This window comes from Telmatherina bonti (genome assembly GCF_933228915.1).
Source record: "Telmatherina bonti genome assembly, chromosome: 12".
NCBI classification, from domain to species: domain Eukaryota; kingdom Metazoa; phylum Chordata; class Actinopteri; order Atheriniformes; family Telmatherinidae; genus Telmatherina; species Telmatherina bonti.
Genome location: NC_136610.1, coordinates 20,068,807 through 20,089,908, shown reverse-complemented (window position 1 = coordinate 20,089,908; position 21,102 = coordinate 20,068,807). Strand labels below are relative to the sequence as shown.

The window sequence follows — 21,102 nt, the reverse complement described above, 5'->3', positions numbered from 1 at the left end:
CCTCTCTCACCTGGAAGAGCGAAACAAGAGGTGGCAATACTTTCAAAGTTCCATACATCATAATAGTATGCCTGCTTGATATCTTCCTTTGAGTCTTATTAAAGTCTTCCATAAGCCAAAAATAACAGACATAAGAAAAAATCCATTTGAGGAAGAGTTGAGAAGAGGAGGAGGAGGAGAGTAAATAAAAAGATTGAGGAGGTTGGAGGTTAAGATGACAGGGTTATTTACCTAATATACCTGGCCAGAGATGGAGCTGGATATTGTGCTTTGGCTCCTCTAATCCTTCTCTAATCAACAAAGCCATGAAGGGGATTTATCTTATAAAGCTTGACCATACCCACAATATGCACTCATCCCTCACTGCTAGTACTGCAGACGGGTATGACACATGAGTGTATATTCACACACAGGAGCGGCAAAAGGATATTCCATCTCTGCACGAATGTCATCCAGGCGATGGGAGAGTTCGATGGAGTCCTCATCCTTGTTCTCATTGAACACCCTCAGCTGGATGTCCAGCTCCTCAGTCTTTTTTAGCTCCTAGAAAGAGTTCAGAAAGTGGTGGCTGATAACTGAGAATGTCTTGCAAGTTTTTTCAACATGTAGATTACAGCAAACAATTGCAGTTAAACGTAACTTGTAACAATTTACTGTTTTAACCTTTTTACTGGTAAATCTTGCCAGATTTTATGGAACTGTTCACTAAAAACAAAAAAAAACCAAAAAAAAAAAAAGCACCTAACACAGAAAACTGGAAGCTGAAACACCCTGAACCCTCTCACTAAGTATTTCAGACAGTAGCAATTCTTGCACACCTGTACCCGCCACAAGGGGCTACAGGGGTGCTCTTTACCACTTCTCTATGAATCACCCGTGGTGGAGTTTACAGACTGAGACAGGGCCAAATGTAACCCAATTTCTGCAGGTATCAATCACTACACACTGTTGTTTTGGGTGCACCATCTGTCTTCAGCAAGCAACACTGGTTCAAAGGGAGGTGCATGATGACATAAAAAAAAGAAAAAGGAAAGGAGAAGAGGAGGAGAGCCAAATACATGCGTCAAGGACTATCAGAACAGAACATATTGTGCTTTCTTTTCCAGCAGAGTTTACTATTTCTTTGCCAACAGCTACACTGACTTGTGGACATAACTCATAATTAGATGAAGGAGTGTCACGCTGAATGTCGGTAATAAAAGTAGTAAATGTGGAGATCATAAACGGCTGTATGTGGTGACACTTTCATATCAGGGGGCAGAATTGAAGATAATTAAAGTAATGACTGTAATAATCAACAGGAGCAGCTGGGATGACTTATTAAAAACTGGCTCTGTGACATGCTCACCCCACTTGCGACAAATGAGAGCTTGAGTGATGAGTTGCAGTTCGCTTCGCCTTCAGCTCATGCAAAGATGTGTACAGTAAGGTTGCTGATAATGACGCCCGTGTGCCGAGGTGCAGGCGTCTGCATCCGATTCTTCGTAATCTTCTACTACTAATCAAGTTAATTGCAGCAGGTGTCTCCTGCATGAATTTACATCCCTACAACCTTCAGCTCTCAAAAATCATTATAGAAGTTCAGCTTTACTCGCAGGTTATTTCATTTGAATATTTGATTGTTGTATAAATAGTTACACACAACCTTTGACAGAACAGACTTAATCTCCCTGATTACACCGGCATATAAAGCAGCACAATATTTTGTCTAGCACACGGGTGATATAACAATCTGCGCTCTAATAACTCACTGGAAGGATCTTCTTGAGGCCACATCTCAGAAACTCGTTGCGTAAATGTATCCGGAAGTCCAGGTCATCAGGGGAGGTGACCAGAGCATTGATCAACTGCATGCAAGCAACCTGCGGGTAAAGAAAAATTAAGAAAGGGAGAAAAAATTAATGAGAACATAGAAGACAGGATATTTATTTTGTAAAAAAATACTGTACAAATAAAACAGAACTTAGTTAAATGCTAAATATTGTTTTTGTGGGTTTTGTCTTACTAGTGTTTCTATGTAGCGCCAAGGTGTTTAGATGAATTCTTTGTTCTTATTATCATGTCCAAAATCACAAAAATAAATGGTGGTAATAAAAAAGTAAAGGCAGTGGTGGAAAATACATGTAACATGGCAGAAATATCCATTTAGTGGATGTGGAGTGTTGTTTATTGTTTTATTGTTCAGCACTTTGGGCAGCTGCTGCTGTTAAAAATATGCTATATAAATAAACTTGAACTTGAACTTAGTAGATGTACATTACAAATGGATATATCGCTCATAGAAATGATGAAAAAAAAAGAAGTGTGTGTGTGAGTGTTGGGCGGATGGGAGGATAAGGGTAGGGTTAAGAGGAGATAGCAGATGAATTATAATGAGCAACAAGGTGATTCGGGGGTACAAGCCATGGGATAAGACAGTTTCCTTCAGACAGAGAATCAATAGCAAGCGGAAGGATTCCCATTGACAACACCAAATCTGCCTCCTAAAACCTGGATTCTCTTCTGCTTTTCATGACTCACAACACTGCTCTTCCTGTAGTTACATCAACATCTGCTTTTTTCAGTTTGCTGTATGTTACCACAAAAATCTGAGCACAAGTCAATGAAAATGAACCGTTTTGGGAACAATAGGGCGACTGGATGATGATGTGTTACAGATTTTAACATTTAATAGTTGTTTTATCTATATAAGTACAGCCAGATTCATTCCGAAGGCGTTTTATTAAAGCATCTTAAATTGTGACTTTGTCAGATGTCTGGAAATGTTGTGTAGGACTGCAACTTGGAACAGACTTGTAATGGCTGATTTTAATTGGCAGTTACTGGCACATTTAGCCGTCTGACAAAACAAACATTAAAAATTGTGAATGATAGTAGTTTAATTAGAAATGTGGCTGTACTAATCCATTACTAACACTTTACTGGTTTTACTTGAGTAAAGTTCAGTTGAGTATATATATCCAGAAAATATTTATGCTTAAAAAGCTTCTTTTTTCCTGGGTGTTTTATCCTTGTGTTGAGAGCTTAAATTTTATGTTTCGTATTTCAACATGCATCTTAAAAGCCAAATTGAGTAAAAAAAAAATTTGATCAACAACACAACAACCCTCTACAGGAGTCATCTGAGGATGATTCTATTGCTCTCTACTTGTTCTTATGTGACAAAGCTTTGCATCACACACTGGTAAATAATCCTTTCAGCAAGACCTGTTGTCAGAAGAAGAAAAACTAAAAACTGAAAAAGAAATATGACAGACTAAAGTGGAATAAGAAGTCACTGAGAAACTTGTGAAAGAATGTTTTTCTTACTACCACAGAACACGTAGCATGAACAAACATTCGCTTTAGAAAGTATCCAACCATTTTCTTGCTGATTTACATTCTAAAGCTGTAATTGGAATGTGCTCTTCTGTTCTTGCTTTTTTCATTTTATTTATTTTTACTTCATTTAAATATTCTGAGTATAAAAATCTTGACGTGAACTTTTGCATTCCACAGTACATTACCAGCCGTGCCAGGAACCAGAAATATGGCAGGCTTCTCATTTTAAGAAGAAATTTGAGTGGGCTCCAGTTGAAATTTGTTCATCGACACTGGACGTTTTATTATATCCACCAGAGACCAGATACATAAAAGAAACTCCACAAAATCTTCACAGACTTTCTGTGATTGAAGAAAGCCACACAGCTCATGAAAAATTCCTTCTCTTCTCTTGCATACAGACAGATAGCAACATTGGGCCTCTCAAACACACCTCAGTCATGTACCGTGGAGTGTGAAGCATCTGGGTTGGGAGGGTGGGGGCGTTATATGTGTCAGGTTTAGTGCATTGCCACGAGGGGGGGGTCCCAACAGTTGTAATTAAAAGTGCCACTGCTGGGACAGTTTTAAAGTTAAAATGTAGCGTTTCCTTCCTCCTCGGTAGTGAAGTCGATCCTGAGCAACGGTGAAACACACTCGAATCACATTAGCAAAGTTTAGACCATCACAGGATTTGGATTCAAAGTCTATTAATTTCCTCCAAACCACTGCATCAGCAAAGCATTTTAATTTACTTCACAATTAGGAGGGCTTCATTTCATTAACAGCTAAATTTAAAGGAAAAACAACAGTAAAATAAAAAAAATAAATAAATAAAATTCTACTCTCCTTTCACCGCCTGCCTCATCAGTTTCCTTCATGACTTCTCCTTCATGACTTCTCGGGCCCTGCAGCTAAACTAATTCCTTCAGTAATTCCCTGCTTTGGCTTCCACAAAAACATGTTTTAAGTGCTGTTGTTGTTGTTGCTGTTATATATATATATATATATATATATATATATTTTTTTTTTTTTTGTCTTGTTTTGTTTTGTTTTGTTTTTTTCCTGCTCCTGAAGAACACAAGTGAAAATGAGGAGAGGTATGGAGCTTTGTTGCCCTTTCACACAGAGTCCTCTGAGACTACACTTGACAGCAACATTGGAAAAAAAAAGCAAGGGGAAGTAAGTATTTGTAGGATGTGAGAAAAAAAAATGAGTAAAAGCAGCGAGAGGAAGAGGAAATGTGAGAAAAAGACTCAACATCTTTCTTTTTATTACATTTTTTTGGGGTCTCTGCAAAAGAAATGGACCGACTCAGCAGAGGTGCTCAATGGCCCAGGTGCTTTTGATTAGAACGGTAATAATGGAGCATGGAGCGTTTTTTAATAGCACCGTGATCACATCCTGTCAGATGTTTGAGGGCTTTTGATGAGGGAGAAGTCCACATGAAGACAGCTGACGGTGAGATGGTGCTAAGAGTGACACAGCAGATTTAAGTCGCGCTTGCATGAAATGTGGCAGCTGTGAGAAAACATCCTTTTATTTGAACAAAACTGTGCACGCAGGTTTTTGTATTTAGATATTTTAATAAGAGCAAATGAAGATTCAAGACATCGTGAAAAGTATTCTATGCTAGAGCACAGCAGGAAGAAAAACTGCAGTGTTGTTCACAGCGTGCTGCAGAATGATGAGGTATTAACAGGTTTGTTTTATTTATATCTTTACAAGAACGTGTTTGTGTGTGTGTGTGTGTGTGTGTGTGTGTGTGTGTGTGTGTGTGTGCGCGCGTGTGTGTGTGTGTGTGTGTGTGTGTGCGCGCGCGTGTGTGTGTGTGTGTGTGTGTGTGTGTGTGTGTGTGTATGTGTGTAATTACTCACCTGAAGCTGCTGGGCCTCGTGGTTCTCCAGTCCTTCCACGATTGGAGCAAACCTCTCTTTATTGTTTCTCTCTGCAGCAATTGTCATGGCAGCCAGAATCTTATCCAGGCTGCAAGAAAACAGGAAACCCGGGAGCAGGCAAACACACAAGTCAACAAACACTTTTATCACCTCACTGACAGGACATTTACCCACAATTTTCAGCTCAAACACCATGTATCTTATCTTCCCCTGTGTGTTGGTATGAACATTTACTCAGTCAGTTTCTAGTCACTCTTACAATTGTTACTGCTTTCCATCTTTTTTCTTTGGAATTTAGCCTATTATTGCAGCAATATCCAATTTGGACTTTATCTTTCTGTTAGTAAAGTGATGCTGAACAAAAACTGGGTTTTATTTGCCAGCAAATTTGTCCAGTTGTCAAATTGACCATTAAGGTGCAAATTATTGTAGCTGGACTTATTTTCAAATACTCCCATTGAGAAGGTAAGCACATTAGAGCGCTTAGAACAGCTCAAGGCAGCTAAGCTTAACAGGGTATTTGAGAAGTTGCGCGTCTAAGTGGAAAATGAAAAAATCCAGAGGTATAAACAAAAACACGGTCACAAGAAGCTGCTGAGAAGTGTTTTCACATATCTGTGTATTACAAATTAAACCTGTAACTCTTCTCCTCGTGATGGGTGGATAGAACACATCAAATTTAAAAAAAGAAAATCCAGCTTAAATGTGTACAAGCACGTCATTATGCACATCTGATATTTGTCTGATATGTGCACACTTTCATAATGGTAAAATCAGATGAAATCAGTAGTCTGACCAAAAGAAGCGAATATGCAGAGAAAGCCCAAAACAGATAAATAAAAGGAACATGCTCTGTGATAGGCGTTGCAGAAGTCACAGACAAATATGGGGAGCTGCAAACAGAGCAGCTTTAAAGCCAGTTCAGACGACGCTACAAAACAGGCAAGATAGATCTGCTTAACTTGTCGTGTTCTCTTTTGAAGCTGTCAGCCAAAGTGGGAGCAGAACATGAGTCAGAGTCACAACACGGGCTGGCAGAGAACTTTCTGAGTGAAAAAAGTGACACCTCAGCTCCATTGGCTGTCATTTCCACAGGATCCGGACATTTTAAGGCGAGACTGTGATCACGGCGAAGATCTCAATGTTTGCTTTGATCTATTTGGGAATTTTGAGTGACAACAGTAAGAGACAAACAGAATTATACTGTCTATACTTGGTATATGCTTAACATAGTAGTAGCAGTGTGTGTGTGTGTTTGTATGTGTCTTTTTTTCAGCATGAAGTCTGCGTCTGAGAGTTAATAATTCCAGAATGTCTACCTGCAAAATCCATAATTAAATTGAGAATCTACATTAATTTCAAAGGATATTTAATTAAGCTGGTGTGACTGGTTGTCTGGGATTTTGACCTTCCTGTGATGGATTCTGGTGGGAAAAGGGGCCTAGCAGAAAGAGGCGCACACCTGAAGAGCCATACTTTGGAATATTATTGATCTGCCAGTGGAAGTCATTCATGAAGTTATTAACTCAAATCAAACAGCAGCTCATCACTTAGAGAATCAACACACCCTGAAATACAACAGGAGATGCAACTGGGAGGCTCTCTGACCTCCTTTCCCTCCAAATTTACAACATGACCCTCTCATTATACGTCCTTCCGCCCAACTTGTTGACTGTGATGTTAGCTGGAAGACATCTTTGCATTATAGATCCAGTCTTTTGAACAAAAACATGTCCCCTTAACATCATTCCTGGTGTGCTTTTAAATGCTTAAAGTGTGTTTTATATTCTGATAATTCTGATAGAAGTAAACTAATGTTAATCTCTTGAATCAGATCTTTCTTTTGACATGAAAGTTCTCACATCCATAATCTAATGACTACAAAATCAGAAGATTTTCCCTAAATTTGCATTGAAGTCTATTGATCAGATGTGGTGAAGACTTGCAGACGAGATATTAGAGAAAACAGACGTCTTACTTTGATATGAACCACTGGGTTTGTTTCTTACATCAAGAGACTCTCAAACAATGTCGATCAATTCTAATAGCTATTGTATATACACTTAGAAAGCACAGACAGCTTCCATCATCAAGTTACACAATGTAGTCCACATTTTAAAATGAGCTTGTTTAGCACATTTCTTCCTATTTATCTTACTGTATAGTTCTGCTTTAACATCAAAGATTTTTCATCCTGTTTGAATAACTGATTGTTCCTGTGTTAGCATCAGTGCTAATGGTTTCAGCAACATATAGCACACAGATCTGTTCACAAATGTCTAAATCTGATATTGCGAGAGAGACATCTGTAACGTTGAGGCCAACACTGATATCAAATTGAACTTTTAGCCGCGTCTGATCTTCTGCCAAAGCTGCAAAACAGTTTTGGCTTTTTGCGGAGTGTGTAACGGCCTTTAGTCAAAACACAGTCCTCTGAAGAGGACAGATTCCTTCTCATAAGTTTGCTATGAACATGATCGGTGTCATAAAAGATTGGTGATGGTGAATCAGTCTTCTTTTATTAGTTGTTAACATAGGCCTACCTTGTAAATTCTCCATCAAATTTAGTTTAGGCGGAAACCTTGTCTTCATTCTCTTGAACATTTAGTCATGAACAAGTTGAATTCATGCCTCATTTTCATACAATTTTACCCTTCTTCACAAAACAAGTTTGGTGAACTTATGTGATTTGTTGAACAGTTAATTCAACGCTACATTTCATCGACAAAACAGCAGCTTTGTAAAACTTCTTTATTTATAGTTTTAAAAACCAGAAACTCTGTTTCATCTATGTCACTTTTGAACACTGCAATAACTCTTGCTAACCCATTCTTGTGCTGGAATTAGTAGCAAGGCTGACCCCAAAAACAGCCCTTTTTCACAGGTATTTCATGTGACAGAAGGAAAAGCAGAGTTGTAATTAAAAATAACGACGGAGGCAAAATTCAGTGAACTCATTTTGTCAGCTCCAGTATTCTTGCATTAGTATGAAGCCCTGGAGCTTAAATAGCACAGAGTTCATGTTAACAGTTTTCACTTCACCTGTGCTCTTCATGCGGTGACTAATAGTTACCCTGAGGATGCTCCATCAGGGATACCACATATGATTATTTGTTTCACCTACTATTAAACACCTATTTAAAGGATATACATTTGTTAGAAGCAGTTACTAAATATTTGTCTTATTTCTAAATGAAGAAACCTGTCAATTAAGAGAGAACGCTTTTCAGCAATCATATACAAGATAGGTCAAAAGTCTGATCCAATTCTTTGATCTTTTGCACTTTAAAAGCTCCTAAAAATCTGCAAGGTTAAGGGTCAGAACTAGAAGCACATCAGCTTATTTGGATGGTCAGAGATAAAAGACGCAATGCTGAACTCAGCTTCTCCCACAGAATATGTGGGTTTGTTTATTTCCTCCACTGCATTCAGACTTGACTTTGAAGTGCCATTGTTATTCTAGTCTGGCCCTCTGGGAAACAATAAAAAACACTCCCTTAACTCCAATTTATAAGCTGTCAGCCCGGCTGTGTCCGTGGCCAGCTATACCGACTAGTTCAACACATTAAACAGACTAAGCTGCACTGTACCATGTGATTTCTACACAGTCTGTGGTCAGCTGCAGACGCAGTACAAGCTCACAGTGGAGCAACATGCAGCATGTGCATGAGGTGCAGTCTCTGTACGAGTATGTTGCACCCAATGGGAGAGCGCTGAAGAAACAAATATATGAAGGTTTCACTCTTTCTGCTTCTGGAACGTTAGTGTCAGTGAGCATTTCTGATGTAAACCGGTGTTTTACGTTGTCTTTTTTAATCATTCTTTTTATTCACGCTGGATTTTTTTAAAATAATGTTGCTGTTCCTGCATCAGCTTGGCTCTACTAAGAAATATAAAGGAAAATGTTCTACCTCAGCTGTGAGTATCAGTAAAAAAAACAATGTAAAATGTGTGAGAAATGCTACTTATATCATTTGTGGGGTTTTTGTTGTATTTTTCATTATTAGGGTAGAGGAGAAAGTGGGTCATGGAAATGCCACCACTGAACTTGGGCTGGCTGCATCAAGTAATTGTAGTATTTCTTCTGGCTCTCTCTTCTATCAATAAAATTTAATCAGCATCCCTTTTTTTTTTTTTTTGAAATGTGTAAAAAATGCAAATAAAACCGCAGGTCCTGATCTGAAGCAATGACCCTTCAGCTAAGACAGCGTCATTATCTTTTGTAGACTGTGTGGGGAAGGGTAGATGGTCTTTAATGAAATATCTGCATACGTCTCCATGGTGTCTGAGAGTGTGACGTCCAATCAGACAGACTAAGTTAAACTTACATGTTCTCCTCGCCAATAATGCAGATAGCTGAGAGAATTTTGACAATTTCTGTCATCATGCTGGTCTGTTTGGGGTCGATTGCTCGCGCAAGCAGCAACAAGCTCCGCTCATCCCCCAAGATCCTTTGCAGTCCATACTGTGAGACAAGAAAGAGATGGGGGAGAAGAGAAAAAAATTGTCCACTGGATGTAAATTAATGAGAGCATTGGCATTCATAGAGAATTTTACTCCTTGTAAGAAAAAGAATTACATAAAAAGCTCCATTGTACAGTTAAAGTTAGCCTTAATCTTCTTTTAAGGGGGGACAAAGAGGCCATGGGAAAAAAAAATGGAGACGATGATAAATTAATTCAATTCAGGACAGGACTACAGGGACAAATACTTATAGTCTCCTGTACCTTTTAGTCTCCCCACAACTGAAGTACTGGGATGAGATGACCACGTGTGGGGATTAACTCTATGAGAGGAAATATCACCGCTTCATCTATCCTTAAAATGTGTTCCACTTTTGAGAAATGAGGCAGACTATCCCCAAAAATTGGATAACTAAAGGTGGGAGACTGTAGGCTTAAAATGGTGGAATTAGCTTCACTTTTCTTTATCATCATCCTTGGCCTGTCAGCAAGCAAATGCAAGTCAGGTCTGGAATCTGCACCACCTGAGCTAGCACAACCAATAATCCTAAATATTTAACCAAAATGACCAAGCTTTGTCTTTGCTGTTTTTTTTTGTTTTTGTTTTTTTTTTGTATATGTCTGTTGAATTGAACCCAATTAGGCTTTCAAGGCAGTAATTCATTTTGAATGATCTCAGAGACACTGGTATCAAATAAAATTTACGGCCAAATTTCGTACACTCTTCAGTACTAATTAGTACAAACCTTGTTGTTCATGAAAGCCTTCAAGCACTGGATTAGTTTGTGCTGGTTCCGTTTATCAATATTTTCTTGCCTGGGGGAAAAAAAAAAAAAAAAAAAAAAAAAAGAAAATTGGATGCATTGTTATAACACAGGAAAAAGCTGGTGTTCAACAATAACACAATAATGGGATGCGAGAAGAGTCCACTCACTGTTTCTTGTCCAGCAGCTTCTCCAGATTTTCAAGAAGAAGGCCGAGACCCTCATGGCCAAAGTTGTTCACCCAACTAGAAAAAGACAAACAAAACATCAGAAAAACGATCATTAGTCCATACCATTACATAGCTGAATCACTGGGATTCACCAAAGAAGGAGAGTATGAAGAGCACAACATCCTCGCAAGAGAATCCCTCATTCAGACTAACATCAGGAGTTTCAACACTGAACTAAACCCTCTTTAGCACTTTAGCACTTCTTTTTTTAATAAAAACTCTAAAGAGAGCACTGCAACCCAACCACCCTGCCCTCTCCTTGATACAGAACAAAGTCTGAATTGGTTTGACTTCAAACTGCAACCATTTACACATAAATGGACACCCATCCATCCTAACCAGCCTTCTCATCACTAAGCAGCCCCCCCCCCCCCCCCCCCCCCCCCCCTATGTTACTGTGCCAAAAGATTAAGCAATGCAAGTAAGATAACGCTGTAATCGACAATGGGTTGTGAGAGATAATTGGCTATAAACCACAGCATATCAGGAGACAGCAAATGATCCAGTGCAGATGAGCCTGTTTGTCTAAACTGGGAGAGACGCAAGAGGTGGGGAGTGGGAGGGACAGAGTGGTCACAGCCAGATTATGTTATTAGCATTACTTGTTTTCAGGCTCCTAACTGTCAATGACGCAGAATGCATGAAGCAATTTTCCAGCATTAACGGGGCATAAGTCAATGATTTATCCCGCCTTTTTGACAATGATTTGAAATAATAGTGGTTTGACTACGAAAGCCGTTTGTATTGATTCAGTGAGTCGGAATAGACCCTCAATTAGGGACGAGATGCATTTGCCGGAGGCAGCAAGCAAAGTTGAGGTATTTCTTTAATCTGTGACTAAATTAGAACTCACTAACAACTCCCTACTTGCCATTACTCAAATTTCCCCCCGTAGACAAGCAGAGCCAATTTATAAGTTGTTAGTTTAGATTGTGGTATATAAGAATGATCTGTTTTCTTAATAAAAACAAAACACCACAATATTCACAAAGGTCCTTATAAATAGGGCTTCGCCGGGACTCTTTCAATTCGATTGTTTCCTTCAACGTCTGCAAGGGGGAAGAAGAAAGAACAAACTGTATCAGTTTACTGTAGAAATAATAATGCAGCTGGTTCTCTGTGATAAAGAAGTGGGACAACAGAGAAGAAAAGAAGTTGGCATGGCTGAGGGAGCACAATTTTGTCCACAGTCAATTTTACGCTCATTACTAATGTTGGAAATGTCACTCTTTGGAGAGCAGAAAGTAGGACCAATATTTGTGAAAAGAAACTGTTTATTACGCAGTATTAACCGTACTAAAGGCTACAGAAATACTGGGTGGCATATGCAAGGTGTTGGGGAGCAGCTCAGAAAATAATATGTTGTCTTCTGCTCGAAGAACTAGAGGATTTAGGAGTTCATGCTTGGCATTAAATTAAAAGTGGTTATTACACTAAACTGTGTGAATAATAGTATATACTAACTACGCAGCAGTCCACTGTGGCTATTTAACAATTTCATTTAATTTGTTTGTCATAAGCTGAAGAAAAGGATTATTTTGGAGCATTCTGACTGTAGTTAGGGTGTACATCACATGAGCATAAACACCATCGGCACCCAGACCATGGTGCGATTCTCGGTCTTATGTTTGTATCCTGTGTATTTGTGAAAAACAGAAACAGAATAGACGTGTTAAAAAGAAAAAATTTAAAAAAAAAAAAAAAAAAAAAAAAAAAAGGACAGGGAGTTTTTTATGTGGCATGTTTCTCTTTTAAAATGTGAGTCTTGCTTCAGGTTGCAACATAATGCAGCCTTCCCCAAGGTCTTTAATGCACTAAACGTTTCTACATATCAGACTGCCTATCATTCTTTACCCTCTGCTACGTACATTTCAGTCTTTTGCAGTTTGTCCTCTCAGTGTCTTAAAACCTTCTCAAAATAGGCTGCTTCAGTAGCATTTGTAGCATCTTATACATTTAATTCATTGCACATTGTTTCATGGACATCCCTGCTGTTTCTCAACTGTATACATCTTCACACTCCTTTTAATTGTTTGTTTTTTTTTATTATTGTTTTTTTTTTTTTACAAATTTGTATTTTAATTTAATGTCTTGACTACCGTATGTTGTGTGTATCTGATTTCATTTTTACAGTCTATAGTGTGTATTTAACTTTAAGATGAGAGGTACTGGAAGACATATCATTACGTCAATGCATATTAAGAACAAAGACCTTTTGTGTATGAACGCTCCCTCTCAGGTCATTAGATAAACTGCCTCCATGGACAGCATACTATTACAAATACTAATAAAAGAAAATTGTTTTCCCTCATAAAAGTATTATCTAATCCAAAAGAATGAGCCAAATCCATAAAGTTGAGGAGTTATATAAGTGGGTTTATTAATCACGCGGCCCACTTTTTTTTTTAAGGTAATTGAGCAACAAAACACATAATGTAAATGTGATTAAAACTCATGTTTGGCCATATACAAGGCCCTTTGAAACATTCAAATAAGAAGAAATGAAATAACTACCATATCAGTCTTTTCTTCTAATGAGGGCATATATCCAAGGATTTCATTAACTTGCAGAGAACTTGTTCATATAATATTGATGGCTTTAATCCTTTAGTTAAGTGCCACCAAATTGCGTTACTTTCTGCAATCATGTATATTCCGCAGGCGAAAATGAAAAAATTACAGTTAATCAAAGAGAGAGAATTTTTCTTCTTTTTGTTCTTTTCTTCCCTTTTTGTTAAAATGCATTTTATTCTACACAAAAGCAATGTATCGACTTGGAGTTGACTAACTCCTCAAAATGGGTGTTGACATTATATAAAAACATGTTTTTTTTTTCCTTATGAAATGCATTTAAATACAAAAAAAACATTCTAATAATTTCACTGGATTTAAAACAGTATTAATTCTGCTTTTAAATATAAACTTTGCCGATCATCATCCTGAACATTTCTAAGACTGTGAAGAAAAAAACTCAGTCATCATTGTTTGGTTTTTACTTAATTAAATAAAATGTCACAAGATCAGTCTTTGCAACAGTAGGTAAGATATTCATGGACTAATTCCACCAGGGCTATTCTTTGATGTGCTTTTGGGCTGGGAATACAAGACCTACCGGTGAGTAATAACCTGTATGTAGTAAAGAGACTGTCTCACCCTCTGCTTGTCGAATCACTGAATTTGTGTTTAGATGGTTTTGTGTGAGCATTGATTTCAGTCTGTAAACCAGTTTTATTACTTTATCAGGGATAGGTGAGGAGCTTCATTACTGAAAGCTTCTGTCCACGTACAATATGTCTCATATTGTATTACAGACCAAGCTATGCAACTGGCCCTCTGTGGGTTTACTGACCTATTGAGAGCTAAAGAATTCCAATTGAGGTCTGATGTACTGATGAAACAAATGGAGCTGAAAAGAGTAGCTTGAAACCCAGCACCACTGGTCTCAGCTTAGTAATTCACCATGCCAAATGTGGGGCTACATTACACTTTGATCAATTTAATAGAGAGCTGAAATGGCTAAAATACACAGGGCATATCATATGAATGAATAATAACTATTTATAAATATACCCTTGATTTATTTGATTAAAATAACCCCAAATGGCCCAGTAACAACTTTAATATCACATTTTATACACTCACAGTAAAAATAATTAGTATATATAGTTATTTCAAAAAGTAAGTAAAACCCACAGTTTGAATGCTTGTTCATGCTTGAAATCATACAAAACTTCATTTTTAATCACAAGAAGTAAATATAGCACCAAATATCCATAAGATTAGAACACAAGGCCTCAGGTTTTGATCCAGTCTCCACCTTATGTGGTGGAACATGTGTTATTCAAAGCAGTAACATACAAGCTCTGATGTCCTCTTTCCTCTTAAACTGGTTTGTCATCTTGCCAAGACCGGAAGAGCTCTCTGAGGCACTTAAAAATAAACTTGAGAATAATGTTTATGACTCTGGCAGGGGATTACCAAAGCTTTAAGAAATGATTTTAAATAAATCTTTTAATTCTAAGGAAAATAATTTACAATTGTCAAAGTTTTTCTTACGTGACAGCCAATTTAAACCAGGACTGGGCACCTCTGAAAATTCAACCTAAGAGGAAGATGCTTTAAGGAACTCCCTAAATGTGACAGGACCTGCACCTCTGTAACCGAAGACATGCTACAAGTAAGAAGTGTCTGCACAAATTTGACCTGAAGGAAAAGTATGCCTCGCAAATAAACCCAAAAATAAAACAGATTAAAAATTATTTTACTAAAGAACATGGAAGCAAAGATTTGCCATTTTAGTAACAGTAAGCTCTGGATCGTTATGGTGCAAACCAAAGACTAAGAGTATCACCCAGATACTTTTGGAAGAAAACTTCCAGTTAAATGTTGCCAAAAGCAAACAAGAAAAAGCTGTATAAAACACAATATAATGTACTTTTATCCAAAAGATCCTCTCTGGGTTAACTTTGTTGTTGCTGTTGACTTTGTTCTTTTAAAAAAAAAAAAAAAAATTTCCATTAAAAAAAAAAAAAAAAAATCCTTTTTTTTTTTCTTTTTTTAAAAATTATTATAGTTCTAGAGCTTTTGTAAAGAATCCAAAAATGTCTGTGTTTATAAGGGGTTTAGATGTGTTTTAAACTTTTATATGATAAAATTTACCTTCTGGACCATAAACACCAAAGCATTTGAGGAAAAACATCCTGATTAGCTTATGAGATTTCCTGAGTTCAAATAGTGTAAGAACACAAGGTTCCATTGTCAATGCAAGTCAATTACGATTGTGTCCATACGTGACTCATACTCAAAATTTTAATGACAGCCCAAACAGCACAAATTGGATTTTATTTAATCTGACTTTTTTAAACTAACCCAGGCCTCTTATATCAGATACATGTTCGATCTTTGTCAAAGTGACCTCAGTCGGAACACAAATGTCACATTTCATCTGATTTTGACATCACAGAAGTGAATCAGACATCACAATTCTGCACTGGTGGAAGGAGAGTAAAGGAATATTGGAACATGGCAATATCGAAGCATTTAATTCATCATTTAGGCATAATTTTGATGGCTTAAACTGTGTAAGTACTTTCAAAGGAATGCACAAACATATGAAGCATCCATATTGACTTTTGTAAACATGACACTGGGTGACATTGGGGCAGCAGTGGCTCAGGTGGTAAAGCTGCTTGTCTTGTAACCTGATGGTGGGTGTTTTTAGCCTTGCTCCCCGACGCTGCTGCAGCCCCACGAGGGATTGTTCTCTGAGCGCCGGTCCCAAGCCTGGATAAATGTAGAGGGTTACATCAGGAAGGGCATCAAGCGTAAAACTTGTGTCAATTCACCCGAGCGATGATACGCTGTGGCGACCCATTCAGAGGGACAAGCCGAAAGGGAAGCAAAAACACTGGGTACACTTGTAGTTTCCTTGAAGTTTACGAAAAAAGTGCCATCAGTGCCATGTACCGCTCACACTTAAGTGTGATGAAGGCTGAATTTATATAATAATGCAAACAATCCCACCAAAAGAATCAGATTTTGGTAAGAATTGTGATTTGAGCATTAAGACCTGCATTGTGAACATGGCCTGAGGCACTGACTCAACTAACCCCTTTGAGGATGTCATGTGATATCTGAAACCAAGGGCTTAGAAACAGATGGATACACAGTATAGCAGACCTATTCCAGTACAAAACCCCAATATATTAAACATCCTGATTTGCTCTTTCTTTGGCAGGTGAAGGTAAAATCCTAGCAATGCCAACCTGAAGCACTCCACAAACCATTTTGTTTGAAAAATTACAAGCCTAGTCATTACACTGTAATATTTCAGCTCTCGACAGCTCGACTGCATGACGACAAGTCGTCCCACACCCTAACAGTTACTGCTATAGTGAGTTAAAAAACGTTACTTCATTTATGAGCAATGAGGATTTGGCTCATTGGCGTAGGAGAGTTTGACCTGTTGATAGCGAACCAACACACCATTATAAGAATACACCTTCACATCAAACCACACAGCTATTGTGTAAGAATGTAACTGCCAGTTAAATGTAACATTATATAAATGAGTTTCTGACATGCTGTTTGCACAAGCAGTGAAAGCAGTTTGAAACTTATATTGAAGGAGAGATGAATCCATCTAACTCCATATGTGAAACATAATATGACAAAGGTAGACACGCATCACAAAAATGGACCTTAAAGCTATAAAATATCAGCCAGAAAATCTCATTTAAATCCAAAACTTTAAAAGATATTGTGCTTTTTTATGCTGTTGACCCTTACTCACAATAACCATAATTTCATATAGCTGTGAACTGAATATTTCAGACTCCAATAGATGTGGAAGAACTGAAGAAAACTAAGAAGAAACTACTGACATGATCTGAAATGTTTTGTGCTCTCAGTATCTAAAGATATCGAAAAAGCCAAAAACTCAGTTTAGTGCTACAAGGGCTGCAGTCATGCAGGTTTTTAACGCTTCCCTGCTCTGATACACCTGATTAAAATTAAATGGATCCAACCGCCTACAAAGTTCTGTGCAATAACTCATTAATTTGAGTGAGGTGTGTTGGAGCAGGGAAACACTGAAACCCACAGGACTGCACCCACTATAGGACCAAAATCAGTAGTCTTGATCTATGCTGACTGTAATGGAAAACAAGAAGCTGAAAAAAGTCAGTAACTGCAAGTGTTGGTGGTGCACTCTCCATAAATGCTGTCACTCCATTAAGCTCTGTTAATAACACCCCAGGTCTCTGGCTCTTGCTGGCTGACACAGTTCTTCAATGCAATACATCACAGAAGAGAACAGCTAATGGTTGGTTGTACTGTTTGAGAAAGTAGTTTCTCTGTGACAACATCACAAAAAATCTTTCACTGGATTACAGAAAAGAAACAACTCACAGTCAATTGGGGTGCCAATGCAGCTTGACAACGATTGCTGGTGTTAGTAATGTGCAAATGTGAATATGTGAACAGGAGCAGCTAAGCAGTCAAAAAGAGTACATAAACTTCTACTGAATCTGTTGGTCCAGTCGTCACAGCTTGATTCCATAACCTGACTTTAACACAATCTGCAATATAAATGTCAAACTCTAGGTGTCTGTGTCGACACAAGCTGTTTTTAAGGCATTTTTCATGAGCAACTTTTTAATTGTCTGATAATGTGTTAATGTGACAGATCCAACTGAAACAATGCCCTCAGTAAAAATGGTATTCATCTTCAAGAGAAAAGGAGCTGCAACAGCAGGCAGATATTTGAAAGAGTATTTTCAATGTCATGAAGTCAGCTTTTTAACAAAGCTTTTGTTGAGGTAACACTTTGCAGCAGATGCATTTGGACAGTCTTGGCAAGCAGCTCCCAGAATGCCTGCAAGTATTTGTACGGTGAACATTAGAACAGCGTCGCAGCGCACCTAAATACCAGAGCCCAAGGTGATTATGGGTGTTTAGGAAAGGTGAATTGTCTCACCGGAAATAATAGCAGAGAAGGCAGTTTGAACTGACTTTTAGTTTTACAGACCTCATAAGTGCAAGTTGTCATTGGTTGCTCTGCTCCAAAACTGTAACCCCAAAACACCCCAAACATAGAAAAATAAGAAAAAACAAAACAAATACCTGCAAAGGGGTGAATCTCTGAAGAGAGACACACCACCATCTACTTACATATCTAAACACATGACTGGGATGGATTGTTCTGCTGGGTTATTTTGTTGTGGATTATGTTTTGCTCAGTTTACTTTAAGTATTGATGCAGATCACATGAAATTATGTGATGCAATCACACAGATAACTGGATTTTTCTAATATCTCTTGCTGCAATAAAACACATGCCACTGATTTTGCCAAATCGCAAAAGATCTGCCACGCCACATCTTGCATGTTGCCCAAAGACATGATATATTCCGAAACATCAACCACGATCTTGCCAGAATGATGATAAGAAATGCTAAGGACAACAATTAACAGATTTATATGACATTTATATCTTGTACGTGCCAGTTACCTATTATACTGGAAAACCATTTCCTAATAAATCAATATTAAATTTAAATCAGATATTCTCAATTATTTATGCAGCACTCCGGGGCTGTAACTATATGACTATGTTGGAGGTGAACAGATGGTGTCATAAAAGGAAATAGGCATCACTCTTAAAATATACTCAGACACGGAGGACATTAATGTCTCCAAAATCATTTCCAGCGCCTCAGAGGAAGAAGGGCAAACATCAACTGTGAAGTCAGCCGCAAGGGTAAAAACTAGTTAACTTGCTCACTTCTGTCTGCTTGTCACGTCCATTGCAGATGTGGAATAACATTCATGCCAGACTTAAGACAAACTGAGTTGTTCTGAAACAAGGATTATTGTTTCAGCCTTTAAGGTTTAACTTAAAAACTGGACCCCACCTCAAAATAACAACAGAAGACCAGAAAATCCTGCAAACCTCAGCTAAACAATTGTGTCATTTTCAAATCTTTCCGTTTTCATTTTCATCTGACAAGTGGCAGAGAGCGGTTGAGAGTGGTTTGTAATAACACTTGATGTCTTACAAGAATAGTCTCACAGCAATGCAGGGAAAAAAAATGACCCCACTGGGAAGCTTCTACAACCACTTACTGTATTTCTTTGCAGCAGGAACAGCTACAACATATTCTGTTACTTTAACAGGCTCAGGTTGTAGTTATCAAGTGTCTCTCCTGGTTCGATGTTCATCTCTTTATAGAGGAAATTAACACCTGATCATTATGACAGGTAATCGAATTGTATCTTTTTTCCCCATTATCAAAAGGAAAAAGAGGAGATGATGCGCTTGATCTGCACAGCTCAAAGTCATACATTTGACATGTTGCCTAAGGCAGCTTCTTCCCATTAATGCTATTTTTTATTTTATTTTATTTTATGTTAATTTAATTTAATTTAATTAAATTTAATTTAATATCTCATAATTTCAATATGTCTGATTATTTAAATCCAGGATAAAATGAATGCAGATGATCAAATATGAATGATTTACTTCAATTATCATGAAAGAGACCAAAGAAATAAAGAAAAAAAAGTTACTGAGCATCACTGTTCACACTTTGTGTCGTTGGCAGGCATGATTTCAGGACAAAGCTGTTGAGGGAGTATATACAACCTGTGAGACGTTTAGAAGTTAATACTGACTTCAACAGTCTCAACAGAAAAAGGCCAGATGGATCTGATCCTTTGTGTTGGTGTTAATTGGTTGTTCTACCCACAGTAGACAGAAAAGTGCCAAGAGAGGGACAGGATACAATAGTATGAGTTAGTAGTACTACTTCTAAAACGTCTACTCCAAGGTAGTGAGTATTTGAACCCTTAAAAATGTCTTTATGTTACAACAAAGCAAAGTATTTAATCAATCAAGTTTGTTTTTAAATGTCCACTGGTAGAGACAAATTCCTTCAGATGATCTAAAGTACTGGGGGCATTTAACTTCATGTTACTGTAAATAAGTGTCTGTGTGCTTTACCTGCCATCATAAAAAAAAAAATAGCTAACTGAATTGTTATTACAGTGTAATAACTAAAAACAATATAAACCATTTGGTTTAATTTCTACCTTATTCTCTCTTTTGACTACTACTGTAACTTGCTCAAATGTTTCAGCTTACATAGCACTGTGTCTCCCTGTGGTTATCACCTTCAGCAAACAGATTTTAAGATCTATGGATGGGTTTTAGATGACCGAGACAAAAAGGTGAAAATAAAACAATTGAATTTCACATAGTCAAACATGTTTAGTGCTGCAGGCAAAAACTGCATTACCATCCAACCAGGGCTGCTTAAGGTTCAGGATCACCTTATTTCACCTTCATAATATTGCAAAAATTGGGTCCATCGTGTTGCAGAGTAATTGAGAAAACCAATCTGCGTATTTGTTACCTTAAGATTGGACGACAGCAATTCCTGTATTATTTGGGCTGTCCCAAATATACCCCAAAAAATTTCTAGCCGATTCAAAAAATTCTGCAGTGAGGGTTCTGATGACAACTAGCAGAAATGATTATATATTTTTAAATTATAACTCTGCTTTATTGGCCCTGTGGATAAACCAGGATAGAATTTTAGATTCATCTCCTCACATGTAAAGCTCTCTATGATCAAGCTCCATTGTATATCAAACATCTCATAAATCCATATTTTATTAACAAAGCAAATCACTCTGAAAATGCTGCTTTGCTTGCAGTTCATATGATCTGTAAGAGTAGTATGAGAGGCAGACCTTTGGCTCTCACACCTTTCTCTGTTGAAACCAGCTCCTAATTTGGGTTTGCGAGGCAGACACCCTCCCTAGCTTTAAGATTACGCTTAAAACTTTCCTATTTGGTATACATTCGGGGTGGTTAGGGGTGGTTACTTATCCCTTAGTTATAGTGCCATAGGCTTCAACTGCCGAGGGATGTCCCATCATGCAC

The 21,102-nt window shown here is 37.7% G+C and overlaps 1 protein-coding gene across 1 annotated transcript in view; it reads right to left on the bottom strand.

The window, feature by feature from the left end:
- diaph2 (diaphanous-related formin 2) overlaps positions 1–21,102 on the bottom strand; it is a 373,599-nt gene that overhangs the window by 241,789 nt on the left and 110,708 nt on the right. The window contains exons 7-12 of the mRNA XM_079250311.1: positions 10,596–10,670; positions 10,408–10,477; positions 9,527–9,663; positions 5,178–5,286; positions 1,752–1,862; positions 410–543 (exon numbers count right to left, since the gene is read on the bottom strand). Of these exons, the coding sequence (XP_079106437.1) occupies positions 410–543; positions 1,752–1,862; positions 5,178–5,286; positions 9,527–9,663; positions 10,408–10,477; positions 10,596–10,670 (636 nt within the window). The remainder of the gene's footprint in view (positions 1–409; positions 544–1,751; positions 1,863–5,177; positions 5,287–9,526; positions 9,664–10,407; positions 10,478–10,595; positions 10,671–21,102) is intronic.